The sequence below is a fragment of the Argopecten irradians genome, chromosome 8 (assembly GCF_041381155.1).
Source record: "Argopecten irradians isolate NY chromosome 8, Ai_NY, whole genome shotgun sequence".
NCBI classification, from domain to species: domain Eukaryota; kingdom Metazoa; phylum Mollusca; class Bivalvia; order Pectinida; family Pectinidae; genus Argopecten; species Argopecten irradians.
Window position 1 is genome coordinate 487812 of NC_091141.1, and position 26403 is coordinate 514214.

General features: G+C 37.1%; 1 protein-coding gene across 1 annotated transcript in view; it reads left to right on the top strand.

The window, feature by feature from the left end:
• Window positions 1–26403, top strand: part of LOC138328868 (uncharacterized) — a 124746-nt gene that overhangs the window by 34376 nt on the left and 63967 nt on the right. Inside the window, exons 3-5 of the mRNA XM_069275583.1 lie at window positions 22568–22638; window positions 23164–23237; window positions 24039–24204. Of these exons, the coding sequence (XP_069131684.1) occupies window positions 22568–22638; window positions 23164–23237; window positions 24039–24204 (311 nt within the window). The remainder of the gene's footprint in view (window positions 1–22567; window positions 22639–23163; window positions 23238–24038; window positions 24205–26403) is intronic.

The following is a 26403-nucleotide window of genomic DNA, read 5'->3' on the forward strand; positions in this document are numbered from 1 at the left end:
ATATTACAGTGCCACCTCACTGTAATATGCTACCAAAGACAATTGATGAACACCCTACAGCACTGACATTGTACTGACTATGAAGTCCTCCCAGTCTTACAGCAACCTATATGCAGTGAAGAAAGAATAAATTTGTCATGATTATGTAGGATTGGCTATCCTAATATTTGTTGTTGCCTAATATGGAGTTTTATTGGAATATAGTCAACTATAGTGTGTTAATGTTGTTTGTCTTGTTGATTTTAAGTCTGATTATTTAAGATATTTTAATTAAAATATATGTGATGATAGCATACCTTTTATGTAAATGATATACCATTACACAACAGATAGCAGTGGAGATATATAACTGGTGCTATTTATAAGCGGTACATATAGAAATGTGATGAGATTTAATCCCAGAGTCTATACCCTAGTGACAAGGGTGAGGACTAGTAATAGGTGTGAAATGTGATGAGATTTAATCCCAGAGTCTATACCCTAGTGACAAGGGTGAGGACTAGTAATAGGTGTAAATGTGATGAGATTTAATCCCAGAGTCTATACCCTAGTGACAAGGGTGAGGACTAGTAATAGGTGTGAAATGTGATGAGATTTAATCCCAGAGTCTATACCCTAGTGACAAGGGTGAGGACTAGTAATAGGTGTAAATGTGATGAGATTTAATCCCAGAGTCTATACCCTAGTGACAAGGGTGAGGACTAGTAATAGGTGTAAATGTGATGAGATTTAATCCCAGAGTCTATACCCTAGTGACAAGGGTGAGGACTAGTAATAGGTGTGAAATGTGATGAGATTTAATCCCAGAGTCTATACCCTAGTGACAAGGGTGAGGACTAGTAATAGGTGTAAATGTGATGAGATTTAATCCCAGAGTCTATACCCTAGTGACAAGGGTGAGGACTAGTAATAGGTGTAAATGTGATGAGATTTAATCCCAGAGTCTATACCCTAGTGACAAGGGTGAGGACTAGTAATAGGTGTAAATGTGATGAGATTTAATCCCAGAGTCTATACCCTAGTGACAAGGGTGAGGACTAGTAATAGGTGTAAATGTGATGAGATTTAATCCCAGAGTCTATACCCTAGTGACAAGGGTGAGGACTAGTAATAGGTGTAAATGTGATGAGATTTAATCCCAGAGTCTATACCCTAGTGACAAGGGTGAGAACTAGTAATAGGTGTGAAATGTGATGAGATTTAATCCCAGAGTCTATACCCTAGTGACAAGGGTGAGGACTAGTAATAGGTGTGAAATGTGATGAGATTTAATCCCAGAGTCTATACCCTAGTGACAAGGGTGAGGACTAGTAATAGGTGTGAAATGTGATGAGTTTTAATCCCAGAGTCTATCCCCTAGTGACAAGGGTGAGGACTAGTAATAGGTGTAAATGTGATGAGATTTAATCCCAGAGTCTATACCCTAGTGACAAGGGTGAGGACTAGTAATAGGTGTAAATGTGATGAGATTTAATCCCAGAGTCTATACCCTAGTGACAAGGGTGAGGACTAGTAATAGGTGTAAATGTGATGAGATTTAATCCCAGAGTCTATCCCCTAGTGACAAGGGTGAGGACTAGTAATAGGTGTAAATGTGATGAGATTTAATCCCAGAGTCTATACCCTAGTGACAAGGGTGAGGACTAGTAATAGGTGTGAAATGTGATGAGATTTAATCCCAGAGTCTATACCCTAGTGACAAGGGTGAGGACTAGTAATAGGTGTGAAATGTGATGAGATTTAATCCCAGAGTCTATACCCTAGTGACAAGGGTGAGGACTAGTAATAGGTGTAAATGTGATGAGATTTAATCCCAGAGGCTATACCCTAGTGACAAGGGTGAGGACTAGTAATAGGTGTAAATGTGATGAGATTTAATCCCAGAGGCTATACCCTAGTGACAAGGGTGAGGACTAGTAATAGGTGTAAATGTGATGAGATTTAATCCCAGAGTCTATACCCTAGTGACAAGGGTGAGGACTAGTAATAGGTGTAAATGTGATGAGATTTAATCCCAGAGTCTATACAAGTGACAAGGGTGAGGACTAGTAATAGGTGTAAATGTGATGAGATTTAATCCCAGAGTCTATACCCTAGTGACAAGGGTGAGGACTAGTAATAGGTGTAAATGTGATGAGATTAATCCAGAGTCTATCCTAGTGAGTGAGGATTTAAAGCTAAGGATGTAATGAATGATGAGATTTAATCCCAGAGTCTATACCCTAGTGACAAGGGTGAGACTAGTAATAGGTGTAAATGTGATGAGATTTAATCCCAGAGTCTATACCCTAGTGACAAGGGTGAGGACTAGTAATAGGGTGTAAATGTGATGAGATTTAATCCCAGAGTCTATACCCTAGTGACAAGGGTGAGGACTAGTAATAGGTGTAAATGTGATGAGATTTAATCCCAGAGTCTATACCCTAGTGACAAGGGTGAGGACTAGTAATAGGTGAGAATGTGATGAGATTTAATCCCAGAGTCTATACCCTAGTGACAAGGGTGAGGACTAGTAATAGGTGTAAATGTGATGAGATTTAATCCCAGAGTCTATACCCTAGTGACAAGGGTGAGGACTAGTAATAGGTGTAAATGTGATGAGATTTAATCCCAGAGTCTATACCCTAGTGACAAGGGTGAGGACTAGTAATAGGTGTAAATGTGATGAGATTTAATCCCAGAGTCTATACCCTAGTGACAAGGGTGAGGACTAGTAATAGGTGTAAATGTGATGAGATTTAATCCCAGAGGTCTATACCCTAGTGACAAGGGTGAGGACTAGTAATAGGTGTGTAAATGTGATGAGATTTAATCCCAGAGGCTATACCCTAGTGACAAGGGTGAGGACTAGTAATAGGTGTGAAATGTGATGAGATTTAATCCCAGAGTCTATACCCTAGTGACAAGGGTGAGGACTAGTAATAGGTGTAAATGTGATGAGATTTAATCCCAGAGGCTATACCCTAGTGACAAGGGTGAGGACTAGTAATAGGGTGTAAATGTGATGAGATTTAATCCCAGAGTCTATACCCTAGTGACAAGGGTGAGGACTAGTAATAGGTGTGAAATGTGATGAGATTTAATCCCAGAGTCTATACCCTAGTGACAAGGGTGAGGACTAGTAATAGGTGTAAATGTGATGAGATTTAATCCCAGAGTCTATACCCTAGTGACAAGGGTGAGGACTAGTAATAGGTGTAAATGTGATGTGATGAGATTTAATCCCAGAGTCTATACCCTAGTGACAAGGGTGAGGACTAGTAATAGGTGTAAATGTGATGAGATTTAATCCCAGAGTCTATACCCTAGTGACAAGGGTGAGGACTAGTAATAGGTGTGAAATGTGATGAGATTTAATCCCAGAGTCTATACCCTAGTGACAAGGGTGACCCTAGTGACAAGGGTGAGGACTAGTAATAGGTGTAAATGTGATGAGATTTAATCCCAGAGTCTATACCCTAGTGACAAGGGTGAGGACTAGTAATAGGTGTGAAATGACTAGTCTGGTATCTTTTGATGATAACCAGATCTATACAATCAACAAGTCTTTCAACAGGCTTTGGTGACTGCCAACAAAATAATTACTTCTACTCCAAAATTGAAATTGTGATAGAATATTCGCCTATAAAACCAAGTATAGAGGGTTTGATTTAAGTGTACGATAAAATTCCTTGGTGCATATAAATGCCTGAGAATAACTTTTAATCGCTAAGTTGATTAAAACTTGTAGATCCACAGGTACCTTTAAATTGTAATTGGGAGTACATGCTTTATGAGCACATTGTATTGGAATGTCACCCATAGTTTACAGATTACCTAAAGCTGATGTATTGGTACACTAAGTTTGCATAGATTACATTAAAAGTGTCTATTCTCATAATCTTAAGTTAATGTATCTTAACATTTCCAAACTTTTGATTTCAAACAACACAGGTAGTCAAGGAATGATAGAGAATCTAACATCAAGGTAGTAATACAACATACCAAAACAAAGTGGCTAAAGTACAATTTACCGTTGATCACTGGAACTTATAGTAATACCAGAGTTTCAACATACCAAAACAAAGTGGCTAAAGTACAATTTACCATTGATCACTGGAACTTATAGTAATACCAAAGTTTCAACATACCAAAACAAAGTGGCTAGAGTACAATTTCCGTTGATCACTGGAACTTCTGGTGGCCCTGATCAACAATAAATTATACGTAACCCACATTATTTTGCTATGTTCAGTTGCAGTTGTATTCAGCTTTTTCCGTTTCATATTCGTTTGTATGTGATTTGTATCTGTTGTCCCTTACTTTGCACTGATGATCCAGTGTTTTCTGCAGGTGGCTTAAGGAGATCTAAAACATTAGGTACAGTATATATCTGAGATTGGTATCACCAAGTTTGTTTGAGAACTGTCACTTTCTAACTAAATGTACAAGTCAGAGGGGTGTAGTGAAAATCGGTGTGACCACTCGTTATCTGTTACTAATTTTGGTTGTGTTGATTCACTGTGATCACACATTTGATTTGAGATGTTCTTGTCCGTCCTATCAGCACTGAGTCTAACTGGTTAAATTTTGCCTAACAACATAGAGATCCAAAACTTCTGGCATATAATAGCTGTATGTCAGGCAAAACTTGTTAAATAGAATCAAAGTTTTCCGATAGTATCATGCTTTCAGTTAAGCTTTCATGATAAAATGGACTAGATTGACCAAATCTGTTCACTTGATTTTATAATGTTTATTCCTTCCTTATGAGCATGATCCAGATATAAGGTATTGAGTGAATAGAAATCCCTAGTACAGTGTATATGTGTTTAAGTCCTAGTAGGGGATAGCTAGTTTATGTGACTTTTATAGTAACACTATCTGGCTGTTACAACCAGAGTTTGGTAATGTTGGCCATTATAAGTGTGAAGTTTAATGTCACATTCATTACTATATACCATTTCAGAAATCAATTTTGTACTAGCCTTCTATTTCATGATTTCTGCATTATTTACCTTTTTTATTCCTTTAAACATGAAGGTCAAGATGTAGATAAGAAATCCACACAAACATTTTCCCTGTACTGTATGTTATCCTGTAGTAGGTTTTGTGCTACTTCTGTGTCTGGATAGCGACAGGATTTCACACCAGAAATGTGTGGAGATAGTAATGCTAGTGAACCCACAAGTACAATATGAAAACAATGAACATGTGCTTGTTTTTCTGATAATTGAATAAACTAAACGAGAACATTCTCACTTGATGAAGTAGATTTTTGAATTGTTTCTGAGCAATTGACAAGTGCTATTTGATAAATATAGTGTGCTTGGTTTCTGTGACGGATATTGTGTTTGTGACCTTAGCTGGGATTTCCATAGTTGTGGGGATACCTGTACTTTATTGTAGACAAGATTAGAAATTAAACAGGTTTTGTTGTATCATCGTCAGGACAGTGACCAAAACCAGGATATTGTAAAAATGTGAGCTATACTTGTCCCGTTTTGTCCACCCTTCATTTTCTTATCTTCAACCCAATAAGTACCCACGACACTTAAACACTGGTTTTCATATTTCCAGTCTGCTTTTAGTTTGAGATCAGTGCAAATATAGGGCCTCAAATAGGGAGAAGTGCATTTATAAGGAGGGGGATGCTTATTGGGTCAAATACAGTATACTATGGTATGTTGTTTAATATTATTGGTAACCAGTTATAGGCCAAATATCTTGCTAAAACAGTCATTAATGGATGTTTATGGCGAATAGTTGGGGCCTATGGTGTTAGAGACTAGTTCCTTGTTTGACTATATTTATAAATGCCAGCACTGTGGAATTTGAGCAGCATTTCTTAGCTTTAAAAGAATGTTTGAAAGACATAAAAAAATTTTTTTAAAGATATAACTTTGACTGAAGAACCTACCAGCAGTCTGATAACCAGGTGACCACATGAACTACAGGAATGTGTCACCAAACTGATTTCGTAGCTCTAATGATGTCATCATCTGATGAACATGTATCAGATATGAGATTTTTTTGTGTTATGTAGTCTGAGAGCTTTGTAAGTTTAGCTGAAACTTGCATGAAATGATCCTGACATGGTCCCGACCAAGTGTTATTGTTTCTCGGGTCGATCTGAAATCCAAGATGGCCGCCACAGCCACCATCTTGAAAATACATTTTGTACTTCTTCTCAAGTTCTACAAGTGTGATTTAGCAGAAACTTGCATAAAATGATCCTGACATGGTCCTGACCAAGTGTAATTATTTTTCGGGTTAATCAGAAATGCAAGATGGCTGCCACAGCCGCCATATTGAAAACACATTTTGAACTTCTTCTCAAGTTCTACTGGTGCGATTTAGCTGAAACTTGCCTGAAATGATCCTGACATGGTCTCGACAAAGTGTTGTTACATCTCTGGTTGATCTTAAAGTGAAAATGGCTACCATGACAGCATTTCTAATATATTTCCTATAGACTATTGCCAAGGTAGTCAGATGACCGTTAAGGCCTTTGGGCCTTTTGTTGTGAAAGTGCAATAGGTCTGTGTTCTGTGTTCTCAAGCAGGTGTGAGAGGTCTGTGTTCACATGCAGATGTGAGAGATTTGTGTTCACATACAAATGTGAGAGGTCTGTGATTACATGCAGGTGTGAGAGATATGTGTTTGCATGCACATGTGAAAAGTCTGTGTTCAAATGTATGTGTGAGAAGTCTGTGTTCACATGCAGATGTGAGAGGTATGTGTTCACATGCATGTGTGAGAGATCTGTGTTTCACATGCAGATGTGAGAGGTATGTGTTCACATGCATGTGTGAGAGATCTGTGTTTGCATGCACATGTGAAAAGTCTGTGTTCAAATGTATGTGTGAGAAGTCTGTGTTCACATGCAGATGTGAGAGGTATGTGTTCACGTGCATGTGTGAGGGATCTGTGTTTGCATGCACATGTGAAAAGTCTGTGTTCAAATGCATGTGTGAGAAGTCTGTGTTCACATGCAGATGTCACTACTGCATGCCAGTACATGAATTTGCCATGAACAGTTACCCATGAAAATAATGCATGAAAATTCCATGAAACTTTGCCATGAAAAAACCCTTAAAAGGATCATTATTCATAGCCATGAATTTGAGTAAAGAAACATGACAATGCCATGAATGCATGTTAAATTTTGACCATGAAATTGAATTATGTCATCATTCAATTTTATGGCCATGAAACCTAGGAATAATTTCATGGGGATTTTCATACCCATGATTATCAAATGAATCATTTTTTAAAATATTCTTGCTTCATGGCCATGAAATTCCACTTAAAAGGAAGATAATTCATGGCCATGAATTTTCAACCCATGAGAATTGCTTGTCTGATGTGATTTCACCATTTTCATGGCCATGGAAATAATACAATCACATAGTTTTGATTTTCATGAAATTGACATTAGAATGGAATTTTCAACCCATGAGAATTGCTTGTCTGATGTGATTTTACCATTTTCATGGCCATGGAAATAATACAATCACATAGTTTTGATTTTCATGAAATTGACATTAGAATGCATACTTATCATTCATGGCCATGAATTTTATGATAAAGGAATTAAAGTACAAATATTACATTCAGCATGATATGATCAGTTTTCCTAAATCTGTCATCAAAAACTCTCTGCTTTATAATTAATGTATTTTAAAATAAAGAAATATAATGAAAAAAAACAATCTTCAGTTTGAAAGTTAAATTAGCATTAACAAAACATATAAAGCATTCAACATGCAGGCACATGGCAAATAAATTTGTACACTGTCATGTAGTTGATTGTGAGAATTTGGCAATGCCGCCCAGTGTATGCAATTTCATCAATTTTAAGGAATCACATTTTATGTCAAATTGTTTACTGTACCTTTAGGAACTCAGGATTAAATTCAGCACTTGTCTACAGAGTGTATAACAGATTAGTGAGCATGAAAATTCTGTTCCTAGTCATACATCAACAGACACAGCAGCCATTTTGGATTTCCTCTGTTTAGGCGGGAATATTCAAGTCATGTGACTCAAGTATTAAGATATAGAAGTCACATGACTCTAATAATAGAAAACAGAAGTCATGTGTCTCAAGTTTTAGAAAAAAGGGAGTCATTTGACTTTAATTATTGACTTTTGACAAACAAAACTCATCTTAATTAAGGCAAGAATATGAAATTACTAGTGAGTATCTTAATTAGCTAATTTCTAATTAAGGTTAATTTTCATAATTGTAAATTTTCATGGCCATGAATCATCAGTTATTATCCCCCGCCCAACAAAGTTGGCGGGGGATATACAAATGGGTTCCGTCCGTTCGTCCGTCCGTCCGTCCGTACGAATGGTTTCCGGAGCATAACTCTAAAACCAGTAGAGACATTTCCATGAAACTTCATACACACATTGGTCTTATGGTCTAGTAGTACCTTTTGCTATTTTTAGGTTTTCATTTTTTGCATATTTTCCGTAACCATGAAAACATTGCTGAAAATATCATATTTTTGTACCAGGTTTGTTTCCGGAGCATAACTCTAAAACCAGAAGAGATATTTCCACGAAACTTCATAGACACATTGGTCTTATGGTCTAGTAGTACCTTTTGCTATTTTATAGGTTTTCATTTTTTGCACTTTTTCCTGGTTTTTTTTTTATACACATAAGTATCCACAATCAAACTTACTTCAGCTTTGATATCTCCATTTGCGGGGGATCTGAATGACTATGTCCTTGTTGTGTTTAGATATGAAATATGAAATGTTAGAGAGAAGTTTGTGTTATTATGTATGAAATGTGTGTAATGAGGTGTGAGAAGCTTACATATGGGATAAGCAGGTGTAGGTAAGGTAGGTTTGTGTACCAGACTAAACATACTGTACAGATATATAGCCATTCAATGTTTGCTATTGTATGTATATGATCAGCCTTTTCAGACCTATGAGAGATAGAGTTTTCCCTTTAAATGTTCTATCTGTTGGGACAGGTCCACTTAGCTTGCAATACTATTTATGCTACCCAATGAAATGTGACCAACAGCTTATGTAAATTCTTTCTGACAATATTCCAACTGAATGACCTGGGTTCAATCCTAAATAGAATATGATATTGGTTTCATTGGTATGAAGTGGTACCGGTGTGGTGTTCTTCTACACACAGTAGAACAGGACTGTTCAATTGTCACCTCTATCTCAGTATTGTTTTCTTAACATATAATGTTGTATCACATATAAGTTTTACAAATACTGGACAAACACGGATTAATCCAACATGATCCCTAACAAAAACTTCAAACAGACTTTTCATGTTAAGGACAACTGAATTCATGAACGACTCCAATAGTGTATACAGTGAATATGATATTGAACAGGTGCTTCTCAGTCAGCCTTGGATTGGGAAAATAGCTTCAAAATAATCAATGGACTAAATTGTGTAGAGCTGTTCCTGGATGGTGTTATAATGGATATTATTACGAGTAGAGCTGTCCTGTTGTACCCATCTCAAAATTACACGTTATAGTACTGGTGACTTAGGCAAGGACTGAATGTCGTGTAGTCGTCCTCAGGAAAGGCAGAATAAAGTAGCCGAGATTGACTTAGATCACTGCTACAGGTGACTTAACTGATGCAGTAACATTACCTGGAAGAACTCTTAGTAAAACTATCAATAAAACATTTATTTGGTGTTGAATTAGAAACGAGCAATACAGACAGAACAGTACAGTGTGAATCATTTTGAAGTTCTGTCGATGTATCTAAGGACAAAGGGCCACATCGTGTCTGCAGGAAGAGTAAATACACAGCTTTGTTGGTTGATACAAGTTTATGATCAGTGTTTTCAATAGCCGGATATTTACCTGTGATTAAACACTGGTTAGATAACCTTTAATAGCTATCGTGGAATGGTGGCGTACCTCCCGACATCACACAAGTATAGCTTGTGTACGGATACATTTTCTTGGATCTTATAAATGTACTTTAGACTTCTGTATGACCTGGTCATTCAGTCAATTTTGATCGTTTTGATGTATATGAACCATATGAGTACACTATAGTCCTGTTTGACCTGTATGGTCAGTTTGACCCATTTGGTCACTTTCGACCTGTGGAGATGTACCAACACAATCTATTCCCAGTAAGGAGGTTGGACGGTGATGGGAGAACCCAGCTCCTACCCATGAGGCGTCACTCCGAGGGGGAGAGGAAAAGACAGGATACAGACGAAGATAACGTTAACTTTATGTTCTTCCCTTCCATCTCACTGGACTTCATTAATGATAGCTTGTTTGATAAACTGGGATTTTTCAACAAAGCAGGTAAATCCTTTGCTAAAAAATTGAAGGTATTTCTGTTTCATGTATGACTTTATATGGTCATTAGTGATATCTTAGGAATTCATAAGCTTTAGTACATCAAGAATCTGTTTTAATCTTCAATAATGAAACAATGTACATGTAATATGAGAAGACTTGATCAGTGAAACATGTTATGGTAACCAGAACAAAGCAACCACACAAATATCATACAGGTAGAATCCTGACAGGAGGCTATAATAGAGAGTGAATCTTATCTGGAATCAAAGAATGTAACGCAATATAACTAATCTATCAAACCTATAGAAACGGGCATTTGGAATAACTACATTACAAACAGAATGGTATAATGATGGACCTAATTGTGTACCATTTACGTGAATTAATTGATTAAATATATCTAAAAGTAAGTCAAAGGTATATATGTGTAATCAATTTGTTCTTGTTGTGAGTGAATAGAAAAGGTTACATGGTGCTCTTCAAACATATGGTATTTTCCAAATGGAAAAATCTATAGAATTGAAATAGATTTGTCTGTGAGTGAATTGTGGTTACCCGGCTATGTGGGTGAATCATGTACAGGTAGATCTACCCCTGGTAGATAGGTTACCTTGTAAAACATGGTTTAATGGAGATTCTATAAGATCACTTGGTGTTCATCACTGATAAGCTTCCCTTCCTTTTAAACCACCTGTTGGTATATATATAGAGACAGACCAATTGGAAATGTATTTATTAATAATAATTTTATGTTGTTTTGTGATAACATTTTTACTGCCTACTTCCAACCTCTTACAAAGGAAATTAAAGTATAGCCAATTTCACCGTATATTTTGCTTCTACATGTAAGTTTATTCAAGTCTGCCTGTGTAAAAACTACACATTAATCGGCAGAGAGAAAAAAGGTGCAGAAGCCAAACTGTTGGTCATTTGGTACCCCAGAATTTGGTCTTATTAAGCAGATCAGGGTCTTTGTACAGATCATCATCATCATTCTTTACTTCCCCCTTGCGGAGATTAAGTGAAACGTTTACTGGAAATGATATTTATAAAACGCTAATGGAAATCAAATGCTATGAATACAAATTGGAGTTTGTGATGATAACACTCATATTTCATAGTAGACTCAATTTTGTGTCTAGCTTATGATTTTAGATTTATGGTCTGTGTGGTGCTGTGTCTCAATAAGTGTATCAGTTAATTAAGTTTATAAGTAAAGAACAACTATTTATAAAATGTCCGCGGCTGCCAAGTTTTTCTAGTAAGATTACCAAAACCACAATAGTATATGTGTCTCAAGTATTCAAATGGCTTGATAGTTTCATGTTTAATTAGCAGAATGATTCTTCAGTTGGACTTTTTGAAATGATCTACTTATAAATGGAAAAATGAAAATGATAACAAAACAATCTTTTAATAATGTTTTAAATCATTTTGAAAATTGAATTATTTGGATTCTGCAATGCTTAATCCTTCATTGGTTAACAAAACTGTACTCTTGTATACTCTGTATGTTTTTGATAGCTAGAATAGGTTAAAAACATGAGGCTAAGCTGTCTTGAAATTTAACAGATTAGCAATAGATTTCCAGATTGTAATTATTTGGATTTGTACATGCGTTACAGAGGTAATATTTGTTTTGCCAAGTTCTGATCAAAACAGATTGTTTTTTATTCTTATAGAAGCATTTAAACAGTTGTTGGCATGTCCAAATTGACTCTTAAATTGTCTCAAACTGTTCTTCAGGTGTTGGTGAAGCCCTAAATAACCCATTTGTCCATAATGATATCTTTAGTTGGCTCACCCCCACCAGCTATAAGTGTGTTGAATAATTCTGCTCCCTGCCATTGGTGGCCAAAACCAATATAATTTGTTGCCCAAAATAAGGCCAATGAAGTTCTTAACCCCTTAATTGGCTTTTGGTTGCTCTTTGTCTTAACCTTGCCTCAACTGTTCATGGTCCCCTATTCTTTTTGTATATTTACCAGGCCCATCATGTTGACGGCCCCAAATATTCTTCCTCCCTGACTGTTCCTTTGTTGTTTGTGACTAACAACTGTATCATATTACTATTTCTGAATATGATGTTTATTTTGAGAAATATGAATGTTTTCAAATGCAAAGTGATGTGGCCGATCTTGCTTTTGGAAAATCTGTTGCTAAGGAATTGATTTTTAGCAAGTGTTCAATGATGATCTAATTATGAGCTAACAAAGCAGCTGTATGTTGCAAACACAATAATGGGAAGGTGGAGATTTTATCTGAAGGTAATTTCCTTTTTCATTTCCCAATGCAACAGCCCATAAGTAAGTGCTTTGTACCCTATATATTGGATATGGATTCATTTGTTCATTGATCTTGTCCAGTCTATTGTAAGCTATGGGTAAATTAGAATATAGCCATAACATGACATGCATGCTTTGAGTGTCAATATTTGAAGTTAATTACAGTAGCATGTTTTTTAGACATTCTTACCTGCGACATACAGTAATATAAATCCATTTTTCATTACCTGAAATTGAATGCATCATTGGATTGCATTAAGGCATTGCGTCGTGTAAGGTAATCAAATTGCGTGTTCCCTTTCAATATGATTTTGTTTATCTCTGTCAAAATCTGACAATTTCTTGAATATGATTATTAAATTATATGTAAACTACGTCTCTAGGCCCCCTAGTGTTGGCAGAGAGTAAAGGCTTTATTGAAAATCTTCTACTACCAATGATAATAGCTCATTCAATAATGTATTGTCACTTTATACAATCATCCTTCAATGGTGATGTCTGGGGCTCCTTTAAAAAGCCTTCTGAAGTTTTTGGTATAAGCGAGTCTATTAAAAGCATTCTAAATGATTTTTACTTGAAATTGACTTTCAATCTTTCCAGAATGCTGAAAAAGCATTTAAGAAATTGAATCTGAAATCTGTTCAGGCTTAAGATCAAGCTTTAACAATAAACTTAACTTGGCACTTAACTGCATTACATTCATTGCAATACACATGCCAATATCAAGTTTTGAATCTTCACCTGTTGCTATTGTTAGGCTTAATATCTTGTCAGCAAATTATTCCATTGTGATTTAACATGACTCTCCCTCCTACAACTGTCAAGTTACATATGAACACAGCTGGGGGTGCTCTGTAGCTCCTATTGTTATTGTAAACTCATATCTCCTCATCAATTACTTTATAAACATAGACTTCTCAAAAGTAAACACATGAATTTGTAATAAATACACAGGGATATCAGGTGTAGACAAAACACAATAGGGAGTATCAATATTGGCTGATTTTGTCACCAAATATTTAGTTTTACATGATTTCTTTGCTAAGATGGAGGTGTTGTTTGTCCATACTTGTAGACAAGACGTTGGGGATAGGAAGAAAGACCATGATATTTTAAACAAGGCATTCTATACAGGAATTCTGTCGGTTGTTTAAACACACTATAACAGAGTTCTATTATCAGTGAGTAACTTTACACGGCTCCCAGGAAACAAGATCCCATTGTCTCAGGGAAAGTATTCATGTTTCTGAATCTCCTACTGAATAACTAACGTTAAGTGTTTACACAAGGCTTTTTGTAGAAGAATTGTTTAACAGTGCCGTTTTGTGATGTTTTCCATTCAGTTGTACAATATTAGTTTACATACAGAAACCGAGCAATTGTTATAACAGGGACGCCGCAATATTTAATTAAACAACTAACCTGCCACTATAGGTCCCGACCTCTTATGTCATATTTATATATAAATTATATGGTAGGCTTTTGAAAACGGATTCAAATTGTGTAAATGTCGTAGGATCCAAAGAAACCATTTTTTTTATTTTTACTGCTATAATTGTTGAGATATTTCACCAGTTAGAATTATTTGAAATGCTAATAGTTCAATATTGCTAAATATTAATGAAATTTTAGAACAAGTTAAAAAGTTATTTTTGTCTTGGCAAAATGGAGGCTTATTTGGAATGGGGGTTTTTTCAGAGAAAAAATATTCAATTACCTTTTTGTATATGTATATGTGAACAGTGAGAGACTAGAAAGTTTTTGCCTTTGATGGAAGGTTTGGGCTATGGTAGAACATTCAGCCACCAGCCATATAGTGTGTCAGGGTGGATTGTCAGACAAGCTGTTAGGGGGTTCCTATTCCAAATGAATGCTCCATTATTGTGACTTTATGATTTTATAATTGGGAATCCCATGCACATACTATTTAATGACAGGTTTTGTTTGTCGGTGTCTTTACATGTCCACAAGTTAAGATTGATTTTACATAAATGGCAAACTATCCGACATAAAACATTGATGTTCATATTGGTATAAATGGCCATTGATCTGCGGACAAGGTCTCTGCTGTCACACTGGCTCTGGGTACTGGTACGGTTTCCTATAACTATCTCTCATTATACCCTATATATAATCACACCTGCCAAATTGTTAAATATAGTCATAATTGACCTTGACCTACATATACTCATAATTGACCTTGACCTATCAATGATTTGCCTGCAGACCTACACTTTAGAATGTTACTGATAGGGGAAGACTTTTATTACTATGCTAATAGAGGATTAAATACAGTGCACCAATCACTTTTTTTCTAAAGCTAGTTTTTGAGTACAGGTTCAGATCCTGCTGAGTCTTGCATTATCAAACTTATGTTAAATTTAATGCTTTTGACTGAAACTTATTTTTGACCTTGTTTTGAACACTTAAAATGATTTAGATTTTTGATATTAACTAAGGCGATACACATTCCTGAATGGTTTTAAGGTGTTCAGAAGAAATAATCAATTAGAAACTCCCTGAGATGAAAAATTGATTTATTTCTACTTCTTCATTTTTTATGTAAAGTATAGAAAATTATTTTAGCTAGTATGGTTTGAGTCAGCAATATTCCTGAAAATTATCATATTGATTATTGGGGTTTTGATATTCCTTTGACTTTAAATATTTTACTGCCAATATTACTCTAACATATGCATTGTATTAGAACCATTAGCATAAGAGATCATAGCCTTATCGTGTCTGATGCCATCTGTTGTGCTGTTAGAAAACATAGCCATATCGTGTCTGATGCCATCTGTTGTGCTGTTAGAGATCATAGCCTTATCGTATCTGATGCCATCTGCTGTGCTGTTAGAGATCATAGCCTTATCGTGTCTGATGCCATCTGTTGTGCTGTTAGAGATCATAGCCTTATCGTGTCTGATGCCATCTGTTGTGCTGTTAGAGATCATAGCCTTATCGTGTATTAGGATCTGATGTCTGATGCCATCTGTTGTGCTGTTAGAGATCATAGCCTTATTGTGTCTGATGCCATCTGTTGTGCTGTTAGAGATCATAGCCTTATTGTGTCTGATGCCATCTGTTGTGCTGTTAGAGATCATAGCCTTATCGTGTCTGATGCCATCTGTTGTGCTGTTAGAGATCATAGCCTTATCGTGTCTGATGCCATCTGTTGTGCTGTTAGAGATCATAGCCTTATTGTGTCTGATGCCATCTGTTGTGCTGTTAGAGATCATAGCCTTATCGTGTCTGATGCCATCTGTTGTGCTGTTAGAGATCATAGCTATATCGTGTCTGATGCCATCTGTTGTGCTGTTAGAGATCATAGCCTTATCGTGTCTGATGCCATCTGTTGTGCTGTTAGAGATCATAGCCTTATCGTGTCTGATGCCATCTGTTGTGCTGTTGAGAGATCATAGCCTTATTGTGTCTGATGCCATCTGTTTCGTGTTAGAGATCATAGCTATATCATGTCTGATGCCATCTTTGTTGTGCTGTTAGAGATCATAGCCTTATCGTGTCTGATGCCATCTGTTGTGCTGTTAGAGATCATAGCTATATCGTGTCTGATGCCATCTGTTGTGCTGTTAGAGATCATAGCCTTATCGTGTCTGATGCCATCTGTTGTGCTGTTAGAGATCATTCATAGCTATATCGTGTCTGATGCCATCTGTTGTGCTGTTAGAGATCATAGCCTTATCGTGTCTGATGCCATCTGTTGTGCTGTTAGAGATCATAGCCTATATCGTGTCTGATGCCATCTGTTGTGCTGTTAGAGATCATAGCTATATCGTGTCTGATGCCATCTGTTGTGCTGTTAGAGATCATAGCCTTATATGTGTCTGATGCCATCTGTTGTGCTGTTAGAGATCATAGCCTTATGTGTCTGATGCCATCTGTTGTGCTGTTAGAGATCATAGCTATATATGTCTGATGCCATCTGTTGTGCTGTTAGAGATCATAGCCATATCGTGTATGATGCCATCTGTTGTGCTGTTAGAGATCATAGCCTTATCGTGTCTGATGCCATCTGTTGTGCTGTTAGAGATCATAGCCTTATCATGTCTGATGCCATCTGTTGTGCTGTTAGAGATCATAGCTTATTATGTCTATGCCATCTGTTGTGCTGTTAGAGATCATAGCTTATCTGTCTGATGCCATCTGTTGTGCTGTTAGAGATCATAGCCTTATGTGTCTGATGCCATCTGTTGTGCTGTTAGAGATCATAGCCTATATCGTGTCTGATGCCATCTGTTGTGCTGTTAGAGATCATAGCCTTATCGTGTCTGATGCCATCTGTTGTGCTGTTAGAGATCATAGCCTTATCGTGTCTGATGCCATCTGTTGTGCTGTTAGAGATCATAGCTTATCGTGTCTGATGCCATCTGTTGTGCTGTTAGAGATCATAGCCTTATCGTGTCTGATGCCATCTGTTGTGCTGTTAGAGATCATAGCCTTATCGTGTCTGATGCCATCTGTTGTGCTGTTAGAGATCATAGCCTTATCGTGTCTGATGCCATCTGTTGTGTGTTAGAGATATATAGCATATCGTGTCTGATGCCATCTGTTGTGCTGTTAGAGATCATAGCCTATCGTGTCTGATGCCATCTGTTGTGCTGTTAGAGATCATAGCCTTATCGTGTCTGATGCCATCTGTTGTGCTGTTAGAGATCATAGCCTTATTGTGTCTGATGCCATCTGTTGTGCTGTTAGAGATCATAGCCTTATCGTGTCTGATGCCATCTGTTGTGCTGTTAGAGATCATAGCCTTATCGTGTCTGATGCCATCTGTTGTGCTGTTAAGATTATAGCCTTATTATGTCTGATGCCATCTGTTGTGCTGTTAGAGATCATAGCTATATCGTGTCTGATGCCATCTGTTGTGCTGTTAGAGATCATAGCTATATCGTGTCTGATGCCATCTGCTGTGCTGTTAGAGATCATAGCCTTATCATGTCTGATGCCATCTGTTGTGCTGTTAGAGATCATAGCCTTATCGTGTCTGATGCCATCTGTTGTGCTGTTAGAGATCATAGCTATATCGTGTCTGATGCATCTGTTGTGCTGTTAGAGATCATCTTGTTGATGCCATCTGTTGTGCTGTTAGAGATCATAGCCTTATCGTGTCTGATGCCATCTTTTGTGCTGTTAGAGATCATAGCCTTATCGTGTCTGATGCCATCTGTTGTGCTGTTAGAGATTATAGCTTATCGTGTCTGATGCCATCTGTTGTGCTGTAAGAGATTATAGCCTTATCGTGTCTGATGCCATCTGTTGTGCTGTTAGAGATTATAGCCTTATCGTGTCTGATGCCATCTGTTGTGCTGTTAGAGATCATAGCCATATTGTGTCTAATGCTATCTGTTGTGCTGTTAGAGATCATAGCCTTATCGTGTCTGATGCCATCTGTTGTGCTGTTAAAGATCATAGCCTTATTATGTCTGATGCCATCTGTTGTGCTGTTAGAGATCATAGCTATATCGTGTCTGATGCCATCTGTTGTGCTGTTAGAGATCATAGCCTTATCGTGTCTGATGCCATCTGTTGTGCTGTTAGAGATCATAGCCTTATTATGTCTGATGCCATCTGTTTCGTGTTAGAGATCATAGCTTTATCGTGTCTGATGCCATCTGTTGTGCTGTTAGATATCATAGCCATATCGTGTCTGATGCCATCTGTTGTGCTGTTAGAGATCATAGCCTTATCGTGTCTGATGCTATCTGTTGTGCTGTTAGAGATCATAGCCTTATTATGTCTGATGCCATCTGTTGTGCTGTTAGAGATCATAGCCTTATCGTGTCTGATGCCATCTGTTGTGCTGTTAGAGATCATAGCCTTATCGTGTCTGATGCCATCTGTTGTGCTGTAAGAAATTATAGCCTTATCGTGTCTGATGCCATCTGTTGTGCTGTAAGAGATTATAGCCTTATCGTGTCTGATGCCATCTGTTGTGCTGTTAGAGATCATAGCCTTATCGTGTCTGATGCCATCTGTTGTGCTGTTAGAGATCATAGCCTTATCGTGTCTGATGCCATCTGTTGTGCTGTTAGAGATTATAGCCTTATCGTGTCTGATGCCATCTGTTGTCTGTTGTGATGCCATCTGTTGTGCTGTTTGAGATTATAGCCTTATCGTGTCTGATGCCATCTGTTGTGCTGAAAGCTAGATCTGTAAATCTTTGTTTCTGTCTGCCAAATGATAACTTAAGGTGTAATGTGAAGGCTGTATGTAATACTAGCTATGTACATAGTGTGTTCGCTCCTAGCTTGATGACAAGTTATTCGAAGGTCTCCAAGTTTGGATAATCACATATTGACTTATTGGATATGATAAAGTGGATATTGGCCTATACAGGATAGATTTTGAATGGATTCCACAGTGTTGTCAAAACACAAAGCCTGGCCTGTGTGACATGGGCTATAGTATAAAGGCTATTGTTACAATAGTATTTGCTGAATATCAAAACAAGGCAAGATTGAATTCAACTACATACTGATATTTGAGGCTCTATATTTAGGTTAGTATTGTACAAATGGAGTACCGTGCCAACTCTTTGACATAATTTTGCCAATAATTACTTGTATAAACATGTGTATCTACTGAATGGCATCTATCTGTACATCATATGCAAACACGAAATATTAACTGGAGCCTGCAAAAAGCTCGATCACTGTTTCTTCAAGTTGTAAGTTGGTAGGTTAGCTTGACCATTAATATTTAAGTTGCCCTTTATCTGATGAAAATACCACTAACCAACAAGATTTATTTTACAGATAATAGCAGCGTTTACAGAGAAGAGTTTTCCTACATAAAAGGTTCACAATTTGCCTTCTGTAGTCAAGCTAGAAATTTACTTGAGTACAACAAATTAATAAAGATAAATAATACATTTGTCTCATAAGGAATATATTCTTCAATTTTGCAGACTAAAGCTATTTTTGAAAATCAATATTCTAAAGTTACAGATGATTTTTGAAAGATTTTGTGGGAAGTGTATATTGCAAATAAGAACTACAAATGTACTAAAAATAACAGTTCTACAACTTAGATAAGAAATACTGAGTTTCAGAGGTTTTCTGATCTTCAATACATAACCTCAAAATGGTATCTTTATTACTTAGAAATTAATATTATTTAATCCTAACTTAAGTGTTTGTAATATCACTTAGAAGACAGAATTTGGTTGAAACCTATAGAAAGGTCAACATTCTGGTGTAAGAAGAAGAATTTTTGAGGCAGATATCTTTAAATGTTTTTGTTTCAATTTTGGTTGACAGCCAGTGTGTAGTTTAGTATTATTTGTATTGAAAGTAAACTAGAATGGTTTAAAAAAAATTCTGTTTTCGTTATTCATTTCAATATTAATTGAAGTGCAGACCTACATTCTAGTCTGTTGTTTTACCTTCTGATTTAGATATATATAATTGTATAATAGAATAAAATCTTCCGTGACTTTTCCTTCGTATGTTTACATATGTACAGGTGTTTAAAGTATTTGGAGAAAAGCTAATGTGTCACTGATTTTATTGAACTGTATCTAGTGTAGTCTGTTTGATCAGGGCTAGAAAATATCAGAACAAACTGATGTTACAAATGTATTTATTTGCAAAGATGAAGAATTTTGTGCTAGCTTATGCTAGACAGGTTATAACCATCTTCAAATGGGTAAACTTCTATGAATATAAATATATTTGAATGTTTTGTATGCTTTGATGAAAGCAGGATCCAATATTGATCAATGTTGTCAATTCTAGGACTGGTAAGAGATGTGACCAGCCTATTACTAATCTAAAACCAATATTAATTACTGTTTCCAATCATGATATAAAATGATGTGATTATTCATTGAATGGACTGAAACATCAATACCAGACAATGATAGCTGAGAAGACTAATTAATAAAACCTATGAAATAGGGCTCTATCTTATCATTGACAGGAAATTAGCGTAATGTTTACTCTACTTTAACCCAACAAATGGTAATAAGGTTGTTATGGCCATGGTAGCTCTGACCATACACAAGTTTCTTTGTAAGTATAATGCATCAAAATGATTGATTTCATACAATGTTAAATGTGTTTGCTGAAGCTAGTTCAAAGGATTGATATTTTGAAATAACATTTGATAGATATATTTCACCAATTTTTTCTTGCTCAATAGAACAATTGTTGCACTTATCTAAAAGCACTGTTCTGCAAAAAAATGTTAATCTTGGTCAGAGCACCATTCTGTTATGAACAATGCTAACTGCTATGAAATGTTAATCTTTAATTGTCACAGCACCCTTTTATGTTTATGGTCTACAGTGAAATATTAAACTTGGTCACGGCACCATTCTGTGGTGATGGTCTACAGTGAAATGTTTATCTTGGCCACAGCACCATTATGTGGTGATAGTCTAGAGAGAAATCTTGGTCACAACTCACAACACCATTCATTAGTTTAAGTTACCTACAATGCAATGTTAATCTTTGTCACAACACCACTTTTATGAACAATGCTAGCTACAGTGAAATGTTGATCTTGGTCTAAAAACCATTCTTTGATTCTTTGATATTGCATACAGCAATAGATATCTATAGTCACAGCACCTTTCTGTTGGAGCAAATTTCATTGTTGGTCTTGGTCAAGATGCCAGTTTGCCATGATCAAAGTAAATTTGAATAGATCATATATTACTCCTGAAACTAGAAGCAGAACCTGAAGAGCAAAATAATTATGACGCCATGGTTTTTGTAGTCTAGGGAAGCAAGTATAAGTAAGTTATGCGTATGCTAATTGGAAAAGATACATAAAAGCAATACTAAAATACCAACAATTTCTAGATTCTGAAGCTCTAATGGCTAATCGATGACATTAAGGGCATGTTTTTTAATTTTTATTTTTTCATGTATATCTATAATAACTTATACACCTAGATTAGACTAATATTATCAAAATAGTTAAGTTTCTCTTCAAAATTTTCATCACAATTTATCTTTACCATATGGTCATGATCAGTGATGGATCCAGAAGGGTTGAAAAAGTTTGACAATAGGCAACCGCCCTCCGCCCCACCGAATTGTCTTTGTATTCTGCCACTGATTAATGTACTCCTAACAACTTATATATAAGCTTTGAGGTTATGTTATGAAAATTAAGTATTCCATTAGTACAATACATCTACAACGGTTAGGCCAACTAACAAGAAATGTAATGAATGGAACCGCAATAGAATAGGAATATATGCAGTGATTTTTGTTTTCAATTTCTTGTTTTTTCATTAAAAACATTGGCTAATAAAAAAAAAACTTACCAAAAGTCTAATGAAAGTTGAGATGTGTTTTCATGACCAAGTTAGTTCGATTTTTCTTGATTAGTCACACAATCACAGACATTGCACTAATTGTCACGAATATTGATTGTCAACTGTTTTTGTGTACAGTCGTTAGCACACTCACTTTGATGTGGTAAAAAGGCTGTAAAGGTTGGCTGGGACAACACATATTAAATGTATACCACAGTTACTAAATAAACACAAATTTCCTCCTTGTTGAGATTTATTGGATGTTTTTGCACTGGAAATGTATAGTATTGTGCTGTACAATGAGGGTAGGCTAATTGAGGATCAAATTGGTCCAACAGTTCATACTCCCATCAGTCCAACTCACTTAAACCACAATTCTAGGGAGTCTGCTAGTACAGTGTGTACAATATATTCACATGATGTTGGAGGACACCATTTATCTTACAGATGAATTTTCAGGTAGTGTCTGCCATTTATACTAGCACCTCATTTCTGTCTGTGAAGAGGATGTGGGTAGATGTCACCTTACAGAATAGAAATTTTGTGTAACCAATTATCTCTGAAACTGATGAATGTAGGGAAAGAGACTTATAAATATACCATCTCCTGATTATAATTGGAAGTTAAAATTAGATATTTTGTTTTATTGATGAAGCTTGTTTTATGTTGTTGTTGCTTTGTCTGTTGTAGACAACAAGCTACAAGAAGAGTTATTACGGACCACACAACTCGTGTACAGCTACCAAGATGGCCGTGGAATGGTGAGTTCATTTGAATGATAATATCTGTAGGATTTGAGCAATGTTTACTATTCATTTGTGTAATAAGAAATCCCAGCATATTTAATTACGGTTATTACCACAGTAATTTTTTAGTTAAACATATAAATAGCCTTCATTCAAGTAGGGTAATCCTTCTCGTGTCTTTGAACATGAGGAGAAATTTTATGTCATAGGTTATTGGTCAGGCATTCTTCAGTGTTACGTCAGGTTCATGAAGACTTACGTTCCAAAGTTTTAGATGCCAGATGTCATAGTACATCTGAATGCATTGCATCTTAAGATGGTTGAATTTAGCGTTTGTTTGATGTAGATATGAATTGAGAACAAAGCAAGGCTACATTCCTGACTGGATCAGTGTCACTTACATTCTGGCTATCGGTTTATAGAAACCTACCTATACAGCCTCAAATGAACTCTTCCTTCCTTTGTAGAGGATGAGTCCATTTTATATTGGGTGATAGGTTTAGTTCAAGGTCACTTCATTCTTTAATGCTTTATTGACAGGTTCCAAAGTTACGTGAGCCCAGGAATCTGTATGCCCTGGCAAAGGAGTTTGGTCCACAGCAGTCAGCTAGATGGTAATAAAGTGATTCGCATAAAACTGACATTTTATATGATTATACAATGATAATTTATTGGTTATTTTGTGAATGTGAACATGTACCATTGTTGCTAGATATGAAGTATTCCTTATTTTATCTTGATGCTTTATGGGTCAGTCCACATGTAACCAAGGAGTAAACATTTTTGAGTGTATTGGATACAGCACAATATAAAAGAAATGTCTGTTAAATATGATCACAGTTGTCACACTTGTTGTTTAGATTTCATGGAATATAATGTCAAACCTGTCTATAAAGACCACCCAAGGGACAGTCAAAAACCTGTCTATAAAGACCACCCAAGGGTCAGTCAGACCTGTCTATAAAGACCATACCCAAGGGACAGTCAGACCTGTCTATAAAGACCTCCCAAGGGACAGTCAAACCTGTCTATAAAGACCACCCAAAGGGACCCAACCTGTCTATAAAGACCACCCAAGGGACAAACCTGTCTATAAAGACCTCCCAAGGGACAGTCAAACCTGTCTATAAAGACCACCCAAGGGACAGTCAAACCTGTCTATAAAGACCATCAAAGGGCCAGTCAAACCTGTCTATAAAGACCACCCAAGGGAAAAGTGGTCTCTACAGCCAAGTGATCTTTTCACACAGGTGAAATTGTGTTATAATTGGCCATATCCTGGGACCCTGTGAAAGTGTCTGCTAAGGCAGGTTTTACGGTATCACAATTCAATGCAAGTATAATCACAGCAATAATATTATGACATATTCTATTACTGATATTTAGAATATACAGATTGATTCTGATATTTTCAGGCCATCAGAAATCCAGGTGCTGGAAGAGAAGGTGAGACACATCAGGTACATTCCTCCTTCTCCGGAGCCGTTTTATAAACAGCATGGACAGGAGCGTATGCCGATGGTGCGAGGCGAGGAACGTGGTGCCAATCTAGTCTACATGTACCAACCCAGGTCTAGCTTTGTAAGTACCCAGGGTGGACTGTCAGGGGAACAACCCAGGTCTAGCTTTGTAAGTACCTAGGGTGGACTGTCAGGGGAACAGCCCAGGTCTAGCTTTGTAAGTACCCAGGGTGGACTGTCAGGGGACCAACCCAGGTCTAGCTTTGTAAGTACCCAGGGTGGACTGTCAGGGGACCAGCCCAGGTCTAGCTTTGTAAGTACCCAGGGTGGACTGTCAGGGGGCCAGCCTAGGTCTAGCTTTGTATGTACCCAGGGTGGACTGTCAGGGGGCCAGCCCAGGTCTAGCTTTGTAAGTACCCAGGGTGGACTGTCAGGGGGCCATCCTAGGTCTAGCTTTGTAAGTACTCAGGGTGGACTGTCAGGGGACCAACCCAGGTCTAGCTTTGTAAGTACCCAGGGTGGACTGTCAGGGGGCCAGCCCAGGTCTAGCTTTGTAAGTACCCAGGGTGGACTGTCAGGGGGCCAGCCAGGTCTAGCTTTGTAAGTACCCAGGGTGGACTGTTAGGGGGCCAGCCCAGGTCTAGCTTTGTAAGTACCCAGGGTGGACTTTCAGGGGATCAGCCTAGGTCTAGTTTTGTAAGTACCCAGGGTGGACTGTCAGGGGACTAGCCAATGTCTAGCTTTGTAAGTACCCAGGATGGACTGTCAGGGGGCCAGCCCAGGTCTAGCTTTGTAAGTACCTAGATTGGACTGTCAGGGAGCCAGCCCAGGTCTAGCTTTGTAAGTACCGAGGGTGGACTGTCAGGGGACCAACCCAGGTCTAGCTTTGTAAGTACCCAGGGTGGACTGTCAGGCCAGACAACAGTTTACCATGATTGCTTAAACATTTTACAGTCAGAGTGTCTTGATCATTTACTATAAGTTTGACAAGTTTCACCTATGTTGAATATCAAGGGTACTTGAAGAACAGCTTAACACACCAGTGACCTTGAAATGATATCAAAGGTACATTGGTCAAAGTCCAAACAGGAAAATATTGAATTTAAATACAACTTCAAATATGACATTATATAACATTGACCTTTCAACATACAATATTCAACCAAATAAGTACCCAGGATGTTTAAAACGTCGAAGGTTAAGTACAGAATATTTCTGTAACCTTTGAAAGTTTGGAAGTATTATGTCTTGATTTGAGTGCATTTCCTTTTGTGATGATATTTAGAACAAAAAGAAGAAGATCATGGTAAGTTTTAGAGGAAAGGGTTTTGTAGACATTCAGCTTATATATAAAGTATACAAATAATTTACACACAGCAAACTGAAACGTTTCTATCAGCACAATAACCTGACATTTTGTCTGATGCTCAAATGCTTGAAATTTTAATTTTAAGATGTTTTTTTCCCAAATGTTTAATTTTGAACAAAAAAAAACCACAACTGGAAAGCGGTAAAGATCTTATCTTTATTGTGGTTGGTTGTAGTATTAAGTATCAAAAGTTGCCATATCAAAAAGATTATGTACCAGGTATTTTGTTTATTTCTTTCTGGTTTTTTTTCTTTTTCATTTTTCCACATGAGTGATTCATTTGTCACAGTAGTGGGGTGTATCAAATTTACTTAACTGATACTGCACTATATCTTTTATCAACTTAAAGTTTTAACATGTATTTACATTGTATGGACTCCGTTAGTCTTTTGCCAATTATGTCTTGGTATACCTCTGTGTCCAGCTACACCTTGGTATACCTCTGTGTCCAGCTACACCTTGGTATACCTCTGTGTCCAGCTACACCTTGGTATACCTCTGTGTCCAGATACACCTTGGTATACCTTTGTGTCCAGCTACACCTTGGTACACCTCTGTGTCCAGCTACACCTTGGTATACCTCTGTGTCCAGCTACACCTAGGTATACCTCTGTCTCCAGCTACACCTTGGTATACCTCTGTGTCCAGCTACACCTTGGTATACCTCTGTGTCCAGCTACACCTTGGTATACCTCTGTGTCCAGCTACACCTTGGTATACCTCTGTGTCCAGCTACACCTTGGTATACCTCTGTGTCCAGCTACACCTTGGTATACCTCTGTGTCCAGCTACACCTTGGTATACCTCTGTGTCCAGCTACACCTTGGTATACCTCTGTGTCCAGCTACACCTTGGTATACCTCTGTGTCCAGATACACCTTGGTATACCTCTGTGTCCAGCTACACCTTGGTATACCTCTGTGTCCAGCTACACCTTGGTATACCTCTGTG